The 14,258-nt window shown below is 38.7% G+C and overlaps 1 protein-coding gene across 2 annotated transcripts in view; it reads right to left on the bottom strand.

Moving 5' to 3' along the window:
* Positions 1-11,713: 11,713 nt before the first annotated feature.
* Positions 11,714-14,258, bottom strand: part of HNRNPLL (heterogeneous nuclear ribonucleoprotein L like) — a 37,616-nt gene continuing 35,071 nt past the window's right edge. For both annotated transcript variants that reach the window (XM_060170087.1, XM_060170088.1), the window contains exon 13: positions 11,714-13,435. In XM_060170087.1, coding sequence (XP_060026070.1) covers positions 13,380-13,435 — 56 coding nt within the window. In that variant the 3' untranslated portion in view covers positions 11,714-13,379. The remainder of the gene's footprint in view (positions 13,436-14,258) is intronic.

The following is a 14,258-nucleotide window of genomic DNA, read 5'->3' as shown; positions in this document are numbered from 1 at the left end:
TCCGCCTGCCAATGCAGGGGACACAGGTTCGAACCCTGGTCCGGGAAGATCCCACATCGCAGAGCAACAAAGCTTGTGCGCCACAACTACTGAGCCTGTGCTCTAGAGCCAGTGAGCCACAACTACTGAGCCCGCGTGCCACAACTACTGAAGCCCACGCACCTAGAGCCCATGCTCCACAACGAGAGAAGCCACTGCCATAAGAAGGCTGCGCACCGCAGTGAAGAGTAGCCCCCTCTCACCACAACTAGAGAAAGCCCACACGCAGCAACGAAGACCCAACGCAGCCAAAAATAAAGAAATTTTAAATAAATAAATAAAAGTATGAAAAATAAGATGAATGAGGGTAGCTTACTCTGCCAGATATCTAAACAAAAGCACAGCACTGGCTCAGGAATAGATGACCAGTGGAACAGATTAGAGAATACAAAACCAGACACAAGCACTATGGGGATATAGTATATGGTAAAGGTCACCACCTGGGTGGGATTATTCAGCAAATTCTGTTAAGACCATTAGTTATGCATACAGAAAAAATTTTAATTAGATCATTATATTACATAGTACACAAAAATAAATTCTCAAGTAGACCAAAAAGTCTAAATTAAAAAAAAAAAAGCCATTAAAGTGTAGGAAAATATTTGTAGAATCTTGGAAAAGGTTTTGTCTTTCAAGATTCATAATCTATAAACCTTGTGATGCTTTTTACTCAAAAATATAAACACATATATAGATAGGTTAATAGACATATAAATAAAAAGAGTAAGATCCTGCAAGGCTTTGAGAGTGGTGAGGAGTAGGGATTCGAGTGGACTTCTGTCACCTATTTTATATTTTGGAGATGTTTGAACTTTGTCTGATAATCTTTGAAATCAGAAAAAAAAACAGCAAAAAAATCTGTTATATACTTTGATGAAATACATCAATACTCCCAGAAGATACTGGAATAGGACAAAACTAGGTGTGTACAAAATGCATCAATTTCCAAAGTTTTAAAATTTTGTGACTCTTACGCTCATCACTCTTATGCTTGATTCACTTTTAATTTGCTGATGACTTTCAAAATATGGCTTTCAGAATTGACCCAATATTCCCGAAATAGCCTGGCCAATCTAGAAAATAGTAAGGCATGATCTGAAAACTAATGCTTCTCTATCCTTGTTAGTTTTGTTTTAGCCTCATCGTAGTGTGGTTTAATATTTAGACTGTGGTTTCTGTTGGGAAATGAATGCAACAGAATTAGTTTTCTATTCCTGCCATAACAAATTACCATTAACTTAACTGCCACAGCAGAACTTCATAGGTTGGAATCCTGGTTCTACCACTTAATGGCTGAGCTACCTTGGATAGGTTACATTAAATTTCCCCATCTTTATAATAATGATACCTACCTCATCTGACTGTCATAAGAATTACATAACATGTATACTTAACAGGATGCCTAGCATACATAAATGCTCAATAAATATTAGCTATTATTATTAAACTTAAATGAGGAACCTTTTCTTATCACAGTTTAATTTCACCTTGTTTCCAACCCAGGGCCACAGCCTGTCAAAAGAGTTTTTAACCTTGACTCTGTGGTCTTCAGTATTATAACTTCCTTTTAGATTTCTGTTATCTTCCCCTTGTTAAGCATGCTTGCTTTTTCCTCCCAGACACAAAGTTAGGCAAGGTCAAGCTGTGGCTTTGGCACCAATGGAGACAGCCCTCAACTGTGAAGATAATTTCATGTGGGAGACTGACTCTATGGGTGAGGTACTGATAGGAAGGGGAAAGAAAATACGAAGGTTCCTGCCCTATGGAGTTCAAAGTCTAATGAATCCTTCACAAACAAAAGAAAAAAAAATAGCGTCACTGTAACAGTACCCAACACCCACTCTATGACAATTTAATTTTAAATGGATAAATGAGACACACAGATGTTAACTTCTCGATTTTATAGATAATAAACAACCGAGGCTCAGGACATTTTTAAAGGACTTTCTCAGGCTCATATAGCTAATAAATGACAGAGTGAGGCCATGAACCTAGGATGTCTGACTCCAAATCCTACACTCCTTTCGCCTCAGCACTCTTCCTTCTGAGGGTAAGGAAAACAAAATGGAAAACAGCCTCCTATGAACTGGAGTGATTACACAGCTGGCATCAAGTTCTGCTTGACGCATCTCAGAACCTGAGAAAAAGAACAACTAAATGATGGAAATCTGGGGACTTTGGTGAAAGCAGAGCTACTTCATTAGAATAAACTAAACTAGGGAAAGAGAAAGGAAGGAAGGAAGGAAGGAAGGGAGAGAGGGAGGGAGGGAGGGAGAAAGAAAGAAAAGTGACTCTTCAGCCTAGAAATATTAACAGCTGAGAAAAAAAAAATTCTATCAAATCCAGACAGAACTAAAACTGACAGGTACTGTTTGCTATAATCTAGTTGGTACCTTTCAAAGTCCTGTAAAATTACTTCACAGAGTAGAAAAGAAATGTAACAACCTCTGTACTTTCATGAAGTAGCCAGAAATATTCAGGCAGGCAGTCTTCATACCACTGAGTTTCTGGAAAATATTATAAATTGGTCATTAGGAATTAAATTGTTTTCGCATTGTTTCCCATTTCCCAGAATGATGAAGAGTCTTGACCAAGGGAATATTTGTCAAATAAATCAGATATGGCCAACACAGTGTTAAAATCCAGCATTACGACTTCCAAACTCCTTATTCACTGAAAATAAAAGGGTCTATGTGTACCACATCCTGGTTGTATAAGAGATCTCCACTTATTATAAGATAGGTATACAAATATACATAATTTGTATATATTCAATATTAAAAGTAAAGTTCTATCATATACTTCTTTTAAACTAATAGTTAAATTTAACTTTGCCTGCCTCTAGAATTTAGGAGGACTTTTATTGATCTGGACATGGATTGTTCAACACAAGGGAGGGGACGGGCCGATGGAGAAGGCAGCTTCCACCTCTCGCTCTGGTGTCATGAGCAGGTCTCAGGAAAAATTTCCATGGGCGGCTTAGCTGTGTTTGAGGGTTCTCACCAGATTTGTCCCTCCTGTACTCTTTGTTAGTTAGTCTATCATCAGGGCTGCCTGCACTTATGGGGAAAGTGCCCCATGCTGCCCCTGGGCCTGTGCTAAACTCCTTCTCTCCCATTTAGAAGAGAAGCCAGATGTGAGCCAAGTCTTTTTTAAAACAAACAAAAAAAACCTGTCCAGATAGGTTGAAATAATTTGAATCATCAACTTGCTGGATCTTCTATTACCTGAGCTACACTACTTTTAATCTATAAAATTCATTTATATTGCTGAAAAATTCTCAAAGGAGCAGCTGAACAGATTTAAAATGGCAATGATTGAGCTGTGGCAGCCTATATTTCCTTCCCACGTATCAATCCCATGACAGTGTAGAGGCCCTCTCAAATGGAAGTGCCCCATCTCTCCTGAAGATTTATAATGAGCATCACCAAAAGTGCTTTTTTATATGTATTTTTTCATTGTCAGATAAGTAGGTCAGATATTATTGTTCTCATTTTACACAAAAGGAATCGAAGGTTTAAAAGTTCCTTTAAAAATGACTTGCTCAAGGTCACACAGCTTGTTAGTGGCACAGCTGGGATAAGTCAATCCTTACAAGTTCTAACCCAGTGCTCTATTACACAATACTACCTTCAAAGTTATTAGGAATTATTTTTGACTCATCCAGAACAACCAGAATGTAATAAGAGTTTGTTTCCGTCCCTTCTTAATTCCAATATATTATCTTGGCACGTGTATAAACTGTGCCTTAATTGAAAAATACCACTCTTCCTTGCAGTTTATTCAGCCACCTGTCTGCCAGCACAGATATTTCTTTCAAGAAGCTTTGGGAGCTGGCAATATGTATACACAGTCAAAGCAGGATTTTTGGTTGATATTGTATGACTCTAGTCCAGACAGACTATAATCCAGGTTCTCCCAGTAAAGTCCCTCCCACTTAATGGAGATGTTTTTTAAATGCCTATGATCAATCCCTCTCACCTCTAGATAGCCAATGGCACAGTGAGATTTTCTTGTGACTACAAATGTCTAGATTTTTCTCAAAGCCACATAGAATTTTCTTTTTCCTTGAAGCTTGCTTAACTACCGTGCTTCTTTTCTCCAAGTCTCGAAGTTAGGATCTGTGTACTCAAGATATTTCTTCAAGTTCAGACAGGCTCATCTTTGAAGAGCAGTTTTCAAGATATCCAAACCTAACACCTAGGTGTGCCAACACAGTCACTCCCTGCCCGCCATCATGGCAACCCAACCCATATCCTGGGCCCATCCACCTTACCCACAATCTAAGCAACAGGTGGTTGGCGGCATTTGGGAATCCCATGGAATGGAACCCCTATTGTTAGCAACCACCTCCTCAGCTAGCTTTATGTTGGGATGGGAAGTTCTTACCCTAATCCAAGCTATCTGACCTAAACCATTTTTAAGGTTCGTCACATGGGGGGCGAGGGAAGGGTAAATGGATTAAGGTAGTTAAAAGGTCAGGAAGGAAGTCAAACTTCCAACTATAAGATACATAAGTACTGGGGGTATAAGCTACAACATGATAAATATAACACTGCTGTACATTATATATGACAGTTAAGACAGTAAACCCTAAGAGTTCTCATCACAAGGAAAAAGGTTTTTTTTACATCTTATTTTCTATCTATATGAGGTGATCAATGTTCATTCACTACACTTACTGTGGTAATCATTTCATGATGTATGTAAGTCAAATTATTATGCTGTACACCTTAAACTTATATAGTGCTGCATGTCAATTATATCTCAAAACTGGAAGAGAAAAAATGATAATTATGTGAAGTGACAGAGGTGTTAGCTAACACGATGGTGGTGATAATCATACTGCAATTTATAAATGTATCAAATCAACTCATTGTGTACCTTCTATATGTCAATTATAATTAAAAACTTTTAAAAAAGGATCATCACATGAGCATTCATGATGCAAGATACTGGGTAGCCTAATCCTTTCCCTTATTCACTAAGACTGCTACAAAAGCAAAATGACTAGAGAATAACTAACCTGATCAATTTAAGAAATCTATCTGAATAATTCAGGCAAAAATAAAACTGTTACTCAATTAACAATTTTACCTATTGATCTTTTTTTTTTTTCTGAGGATGGGAATGGGGGTGTTTTGCCCTGAGAACAGTTGGATAGAACTGCTCACTTCCCAAGTGAGGCTAAGGGATGGGCCTCACTGTCGTCTGGATTTTCTGGTCAGGCTTACTAGGTGGCTGGGACTAGATACTATATTTGGTAGTACACGGGGCTATGAATTAGCTTCCCTGTGCTGGCAGAGCAGCAGGAGAGCAGCCAAGGCCTGCATGGCGTGTTGTTTGGGGACCTGAATCAGGCAAGCGTGCACTGAATTCCCTGGTCAGGTGAGGCCACAAGTTTTGCTCTGCAGATGGGGAAAGCCATGGGCTGTGCTCTCTGTTCAAGTCCCACTGTATGTAGAGCTACTGGATGGGCTACACAGCTTCCCATATCCTCTGGTTAGATTCCCTGGTCCGGCAGGTTGAAGGCTGTATTCGGCAATCACCAGGGCTATAAATTAGTTTCCCTGCCTGTGTGCAGTGGGAGAAGCAGCTCTAAAGCTACTGAAGCTCTTTGTTATTTTTTTTTTTAAATTGAAATATAGTTGATGTACAGTATTATGTCCCTACTGATTACAACAGCCCCTTTCCACAAGTGGTAACTGCTGGGTCAAAAAAGAATCAGAAAAAATATCACCGTTGAATAAAACTGTATTCTTTAGCAAACTATGTCATCTAGCCTAAACTCTACATTGTATCAATGTGGAATTAGACTAGGAACCATCACTGCAGTACAGGTCTCTCCTATCTCACAGTCTCTGCCCTTTCCCTTATACACAGTCACATGCTTACCTGCTCCTCACTGGAAGAGCATCATGGCCCATGATACAGCTCTAGGTTGCAGATCAATCCAGGATGTCACACCTGGTGGCGAGGAGGTTGAGGCTGAGGCTCCAAGATGTTATCCCTGTACATTCTCTAGAATTTATAAACCACGTGGTCCTCAGTCACACGTGATGGAAATAACTCCCCAAAGCAGTCCCGCCTTCCTCAGAAACATAAATAAACTAAGGAAAATAACAGGTTTTACTGACTCGGAGACTGGTGTTTTGAGCAGAAACTGTAGGGAGCAAAGATTACACAGCAGGAAGAAGTACAAGAGGTGGTAGAACTATTTAGTCTCTCTGGTCAAGGGTGGAAATTTCAGCACAGATATCAGCACTTTGCTGATAGGTATCATGGCATATAAGGCCTTTGTAGGACAAGTCTGAATTTGTGCTAGCAACAGTACTGTGGATGTTACTTGTAACAGTCTAAATAAGAAAAGCTCTACCATGATTGCAGTCATTGACATTTGCATCAGTCCTATTTTGTATTAGGCAGAAAAGTTCAGGTTTTATCACATATCACACAAGGGCCTAAAACAAACGCATTTGCATTCTCATTTTGTAACCAAGCAGAACCTTTCTAGAACAGAACCCCCAGCCCCCACCCCTCACCCCCGACCCGTCTTCTGCCTGCTTTTTTTTTTTTTTTGGCTGCATTGCTTGCATCTTCGTTGCGGCGAGTGGGGTTACTCTCTGTTGCAGTGTGCGGGCTTCTCATTGCGGTGGCTTCTCTTGTTGCGGAGCACGGGCTCTAGGCACGCAGGCTTCAGTAGTTGTGGCTCACGGGCTCCACAGCGCAGGCTCAGTAGTTGTGGCGCACGGGCTTAGTTGCTCCACGGCATGTGGGATCTTCCCGGACCAGGGATCGAACCCATGTCCCCTTGCCTTGGCAGGTGGATTCTTAACCACTGCACCACTAGGGAAGTCCCCTGCCTGCCTTTGCAGAAAAACTTTAGACTCCTAGGCCTTTCCCAAGTTCCAAAGAATAAATTTAATCAGAGAAGTGAGAAAACGCAGAAACAAAGGAAAACAGTCAAGCAAGACAAAATAATAATAGTTTAGCCATTAAACAAAGTCAAGGACCTTTAGTTCCTCCTCAAGGGCTATAGATAATATTCTGAGCCATAACCTTTGAGCTGTTTTGTGGATAATGAAAGCCTCACCAGGTGGAAAAAGTTTAACTGTATGCTGCCCACAAGCATGTAGACCCCAGATGGGTTGGAACCAGAAGGTTGATGATGTTGATCCCCGATTACCTCACCACCAACCAATCAGAAGAATGTCCATGAGCTGATCACACACACCGCAACCCTCTCCCTCACCTTGTCTTTAAAAACCTTTGCCTGAAAGCCATTGTGGAGTTACGGTTTTTTGAGCATTAGCTGCCTGGACTCCTTGCTTGGCGCCCTGCAGTAAACACTGCACTTTCCTTCACCACAATCTGGCGTCAGCAGATTGGCTTTACAGTGTGCGGGCGAGTGGATCCAAATTTGGTTCGGTAACAATTTTAGATAAAAGGCTCCTAATGCCCTCTGAAGAACTTACATATATAAGTGTTTTTGTTTCTATGTATTGTTTTCTATGTAAATCAATCTCTTACTGAATTCCTCTTCAAGACTTTGAAGCAGCTATACATGTTAGCACACAGGTGAAAGTCTAAATAAAACTGGGTAGAGTGGGTAAAATAGTTTCTTAATCTTCAAGGAAATTTTAGACATATTCACGAATATGTCTTCCTGCAGGCTGAGACTCATTAAGTCAGGGTAGCTCAAAACATAGTAGAGTCCCAGCAGAACCTGAACTGTGCAGCCAGTGCATTACTTTGGTTTAAAAACACAGAGAAATTCTAGTTTCTACTCATGGAATCATCCCCTCCCCATCTCAGATCCTTTCCTAACTTCTCACTGTGCACACGACCCCAGTCTCTCCTCTGGCCCCAATTCCCCTGATAAACAGTCCAGGGTGACTGGAGCACAGAAGCTGTCAGCCACCACAGCAATATAACCATAAGCCAGACCTGGAATTATATCCCCACACCCCTCTCTCAACGTATCTAGCCAGGTTAAAGAGAAGCACTGTATTGGCCCTTGTTTGAATGGAAAGATTTCTGGGCCAGACTTTTTTTCATTGTAGTAAAATACACATAACATAAAATTACCATTTTAACAATTTTAAAGTGTACAATTCTGTGGCACTTAGTACATTTACAATGTGGTTAACAATTACCACTATCTAGTTCCAGAACAGTTTCATCACCCCAAAAGGAACTCCTATACCCATTAGCAGTCACTCCCTATTCTCCCCACTCCCAGTCTCTGGTAACCACTAACCATTTACCAGAGCAATTAGTTTGGGCTAATACAGCTAATACTGTATGATCAAAGTAACCTATGTTCACAGTGGTTTTCGTATGCTGTCTAAATTACGGTGACTTTAGTTCTATCCTCCTCTGTGTATCATCTTTTCTCTTCCAGCTAGTTTCTCTCAAGAGAGCAAAATGACTAGAGCAAAGCCAGGCTTACCTCACACATGCAAACCATGTCCCTTTGGGAGAGCTTCTCCTCACCGACTCTACCACAAATCCTAGGCTTCACTATTTTTGGATTAACCTAGATTCACTTCCTCAACCCAGAACAAGATTACTGTGGGTTTTTTTTTTTAAGACTTTTTTTTTTATGTGGACCATTTTTAAAGTCTTTATTGAATTTGTTACCATATTGCTTGTTTCCTGTTTTGGTTTTTTGGCCCCGAAGCATGTGGGATCTTCGCTCCCCAACCAGGGATCGAACCCGCACCCTGTGCACTGGAAGGCGAAGTCTTAACCACTGGACCACCAGGGAAGTCCCCAGATTACTCTGCTTAAAGCAACGGTTCCCAACCTAGACAATCTGACACCCTTTTATTATGCTGAAATAAAATTCTTGGATAATACCTACCTACATACCTACACACGCACACACACACCATTTAATGAAAAAACAAAACAAAACCCTAACTGTAATATAAGGGAGAAATAAAATTATAATAAAATGCATAGTGATACATAAATACTCAGGAATGGCTACAACAGAAGACAAAACGAGATGAATTTGACCACTACAGATGAAAACTGACCCTGATACGTTGCAATGTCAACTCAAATAGCACTTGGATGATGTAATTTTCCAAAGTGGTGAACAACTCTTGGAAATATTCCAAATAAAACAATCCTCTTTCCTTGATTTATTAGATAGCTGCATTCCTAGAAAATTCAGTGTACTGTATACAAAAATATTTTGTGTTTACAAATATAAAAGAGAATTACTTTCTAGGATAATATCTGACAGGATACTGGAAAATCATTGTAGGGCAAGGGACAATTTTTCCTGATCTCTGCCAATCAAATATTTATAGTATCCCCCATGCTGTGAAAAAGCACCCCTACAAACTGTCAAAATGTCCTCCAAGGGGGCGGTAGCTTTGTTATTAAGAACCACTGGGCTAGGGTTTCCCTGGTGGCGCAGTGGTTGAGAGTCCGCCTGCCAATGCAGGGGACACAGGTTCGTGCCCTGGTCCGGGAGGATCCCACATGCCGCGGAGTGGCTGGATCCATGAGCCATGGCCGCTGAGCCTGCGCGTCCGGAGCCTGTGCTCCGCAACGGGAGAGGCCACAACAGTGAGAGGCCCGCGTACCGCAAAAAAAAAAAAAAAAAGAACCACTGGGCTAGAGGGACAAGACTCAGTCAGGCTCACTCAAACCTTGATTACTCTACATAACAGGGAAGGGCGGAGGCACAGCAATACCTACCATTTCTAACTTCCTCATTCATAAATTAAACCTAAGAGAATTTCAAGTGTTCCCTCAGATAAGGGGCTTTATATTGAAGAAACTTTTACTAGTAAAGCAAAATCCACTGTATTTGTTCAAGTTCAAAGCATGTTAAAATTGAGGTGGCAAGGAAAATGATAAGCTTACTAAAATAAAATAGATCATTTTAATTAACACTTGAATCCATTTGGTGGAAATGCTAGGTCTTAGGAAAAAGCAATGACATCACAGATTAAACAGCCACTAGATTTAAAATCCCCAGCAACTTTTTTTTGGCTTAAACAAGAATCATGTCTGCACACTCACTTACTTTTTGGTTGATACTGGAAATCATTATAGTTAAAAAAACAAAAAACAAAAAACTCTGAATAAAACATGCTGAGAGACAGAACCTATGAACCTTACATTTTCATTTCATCAAATGGCCTTGTTTTTTTAAGGCTTAACTCTATGAGCCCAACCAGCAGTACTATGAATAAGAAGGCTCTCTTTACATGGCCCCTCAAATGAACTGAAAGTCTCTTGGGCCAGACAGCCATATGGAGACAGGAAGGTTATTGTAAGTTACCTTTCGTACAAGGACCTTTGTCACCTGAACTTTTTAAGTAAAGCAAATCTTGTGCTTTATATTCCTAACTATGGAAGAATGTTCTGCACTCAAAATTTCTTTATTCTAGAAAGAGAATATCACTGATAACTACTAAGAAGCATTTACCCAGCAACCTATCTATTCCTCCAGATAGCAATGTAAAGAAAACATGAAACATAACTGACCCCATTTAGTCATTCTTATCCTCATCTCTCAGTTCAGTCCTAGAAAACATACTGTTTAGATAAATCAAATCACTAAGGTGCTGCTAAGTCTCATGTCAGCTGCAACTGCAAATATTTTTTATTTGGTAGGGTAATACCCTCTGCAGGAAAGTAGGAATTTTAAAAGGCAGCTTATATTCCGTGAATCACTTCTGTAGATTTATTATCAAATATTTCATGGGATTTGGATATGGAATAGAATTTCAGTATTAAAAAAATAAATTCAAAACTACTATTTCTTTACAGCTATAAGACCTAATCTTTAATGTTCTCTTAAAAGCAGAAAGATAACAAAGGGAAAAATGTTGCTGGTGTTGCCAAAGCAAACTCCATTAACAGTGGTGATACTCTTGGGCTTCCCTGGTGGCCCAGTGGTTAAGAATCTGCCTGCTACTGCAGGAGGGGACACAGGTTCGAGCTGTGGTACCGGAAGATCCCACATGCCGTGGAGCAACTGAGCCCATGCGCCACAACTACTGAGCCTACACTCTAGAGCCCACGAGCCACAACTACTGAGTCTGCGCTCTGGAGCCCACGAGCCACAACTACTGAAGCCCACACGCCACAACTACTGAAGCCCACACGCCTAGAGCCCGCGCTCCGCAACAAGAGAAGCCACCACAATGAGAAGCCCGCACACTGCTCGCCATAACTAGAGAAAGCCCATGAGCAGCAACAGACACCCAATATGCAGCCAAAAAATAAAATTAATTTTTTTTAAAAAGTAAAAGATTAAAAACAGTGGTGATACCCAAGTAAACTGTCAAAGACATTACTGACAGCAACAGAGTAGGACTGACACACCAGTGCATAAATCAGCAAGGCCCAACCTACCAACTCAGTTACATCTGAAGAATTTACTTGTCACTTTGGTGGGGAGAAAGCATTAAGATAGAATTCATATCTAAAAGTCAATACTACTTAAAGCAAATATAAATTAAATAAGCCCTGTCACCATCCACAGGTTTGTCTCCTAAACTTTTAGGCACAAAATAATCTATAACACTGACATCCATCTTTATTTTCAGAGGAGGGCAAGGGAAGGAGACAACTATTGCATAAACTCACAAGTTACCTTTTAAAATTAAGACATAGCAATTTTGCAACAAATGTAGAAAAGTACTTATAGAAGAGGGAAAAAAGCTTCATTTATTGTAAAGTCAGGTAAACTTAGGTACACAGCCCAGTATCATACATTTATAGTTCATTCACAGGTTACCTTTGGTGTAACTTATTGGGTTCCATGATAAGGGTCTAAAATGCTTCTAGATTGAATTTAAGATTTTCTAGATCTAGAGGGCTAAAGGGACATTGGTCCATTGCTGTCAAAATTCAATGAGAAATAAATGTTAACGTGTGTGTTTAATTTCCATCTAAACTTTCTATTCAATAGCTCTTAAAAATTTTTTAAACCCCTGCATCATTTCTAAAAGGATTAAGGCAAACTGCTTTTTTTTGAATTTTGTTAAAATTCAAAATAAAGCTTTTTCAAAAGATCTAAATGAAACTTCTGTATACAAATTTGTTTAAAACTCTCAGGATCACAAAACTGCTATTGCCAACTATAGACTTCACAGTTACTCTAGGTAGATAAAACATATTCTCCCTTCTTTTAAAGATGAAAATAAAATGGCTAGCTCAGTTTTCTATTATTAAAAAGCTGTGAACCTGATAACATGTGTGTTATAGTATAGTCTCTCAATACAATGCTTAGTCCTTATATCTTACTTGCCTATGTATGCATTATGTTGTTTTCCCAAAAAAAGAAAAAAAAAAAAAACAGATCCAGTGGGAGAAAGAATGTTTAATAAATGGTATTGAAAGAAATAGATATCTCTGTTTGGAATAAAAATAAAATTAGATCCTTATACCTTGTACCATGTAGAAAAATACATATATTACTGATGGATTTAAGAGTAAAAAATAAAAATGCAAGTACCCAAAATTCTACATACAATTTTAGGGAGTTCACAGACTCCCTAAAGCCCATCCGTGGATCTCACATTACCTAGAAGAAGAACTGTTAATCATAACTTCTATTAAAATTTCAATGCCAAATACCAGATGTGTTTTCAAGATCAAGTCACATGCAACAAATGAAGATGAACACATTAACTCATTGTTGTAACTTTATAAAATCTCCAAACTGGAACTAGAAACAGAGGCATGTCAATACAAATGGACAATGACTTAAAAAAAAAAACAGTTTAAATAAGTTTGAGTGCATATTGTACAAGTGTATCCATATGTCTGTTAGCCTTTCAGAAATATAAAATCAGCTAAATCTGTAGTACTTAAAATTTCATATATGCAATGTTATTCTCAAACTTGATTAAAATACTTAATAAATACAAGTTATGTTTAATACGAATAACTGCAACATACTTAAACATCTAAACATATAATAGGAATTCTATAATATTAAAATGCAATACTTTCACCTGCATTAATCTCATACACAATGGAAAAATACTTGCAGATAATTAGCATTAAGAATGCAAATATATTTTCACTGTGGAAGAAAAATAAGATTAGAAATGATATATTTATGTAATCTACAAGAAAGCTGTAGATAGTCTACATTATGATATTCTATTTAAAATGAAAGCAATTCAATATTTAAGTTTACAACAAATTTACTCAAGGCAAAATATTTATTACAGGACAGGATATTGAATCAAAGTAAGCAAGGCAACATTAGATGAACCATTTTAGTTCTTTTTTAAAATGAAGTGTAGCTTTGAAGTTGTAATAAAGGTAAACATAAATTCTAACATGCTCTTCTCTTCTTATAAATGGGATGATGTAGAAAAGCAAAGCTTCAATGTATAGGGATTGGAACCATCTGTAAAAATTAAAAAACAAAGTTAATAGTTCCCTTAAACTTTCATGATTACCTTGAGTTAGCGGAGTAAATTACTGGGTTGGCCAAAAAGTTCATTCGGGTTTTTCCGTAACATCTTACAGAAAAACCCGAATGAACTTTTTAACCGACCCAATATTTCACCTTTTTATAGTACTGGAAGAAGGAAAATTTTTATGTAAGGTAAGGGCAAGATTTCTTTCGTTCATACCTACTAGCAGGTAAGCTCCATGAAGGCCGGAACTTTGTCCATTTTTACATTCCTATTGTTCTACACATTATTTGACACATAGGAGGCTCCCACAATCTTTTTTTAGTGAATTAGACATTACAGATAAATAGTATCAGGATTAGGCTTATCTAAGTCCAACAGCAAAACTACTTTGCAGAAAATATTACCAATGGTAATTACTCTATAAAAGTTAATTCAAATATAGCTTGGGAAATGGGTTAAGACTGAAATGTATAAGAAGATATCAATGAGCTGAAAAAGTTCCAGGAGAGCAAGTATTAAATCTCTGATCATCAACGGGGCATATGAATTTTAAAATTGCTAAAAAAAAAAAAAAAGGTATAATCCACAAAAATACTTCCATTTTATACATTCCTCTTTAACTTTTCAGAACAGGCAGAAATAATTCTGGTATCTTAATGTACCAGAATTTTAGTATTAAAAGTTATCGCTCCTGGGCTTCCCTGGTGGCGCAGTGGTTGAGAGTCCGCCTGCCGATGCAGGGGACATGGGTTCGTGCCCTGGTCCGGGAAGAACCCACATGCCGTGGAGCGGCTGGGCCCATGAGCCATG

This window comes from Lagenorhynchus albirostris, chromosome 13, assembly GCF_949774975.1.
Source record: "Lagenorhynchus albirostris chromosome 13, mLagAlb1.1, whole genome shotgun sequence".
NCBI lineage: Eukaryota > Metazoa > Chordata > Mammalia > Artiodactyla > Delphinidae > Lagenorhynchus > Lagenorhynchus albirostris.
This window is presented reverse-complemented; position numbering and strand designations above follow the sequence as displayed.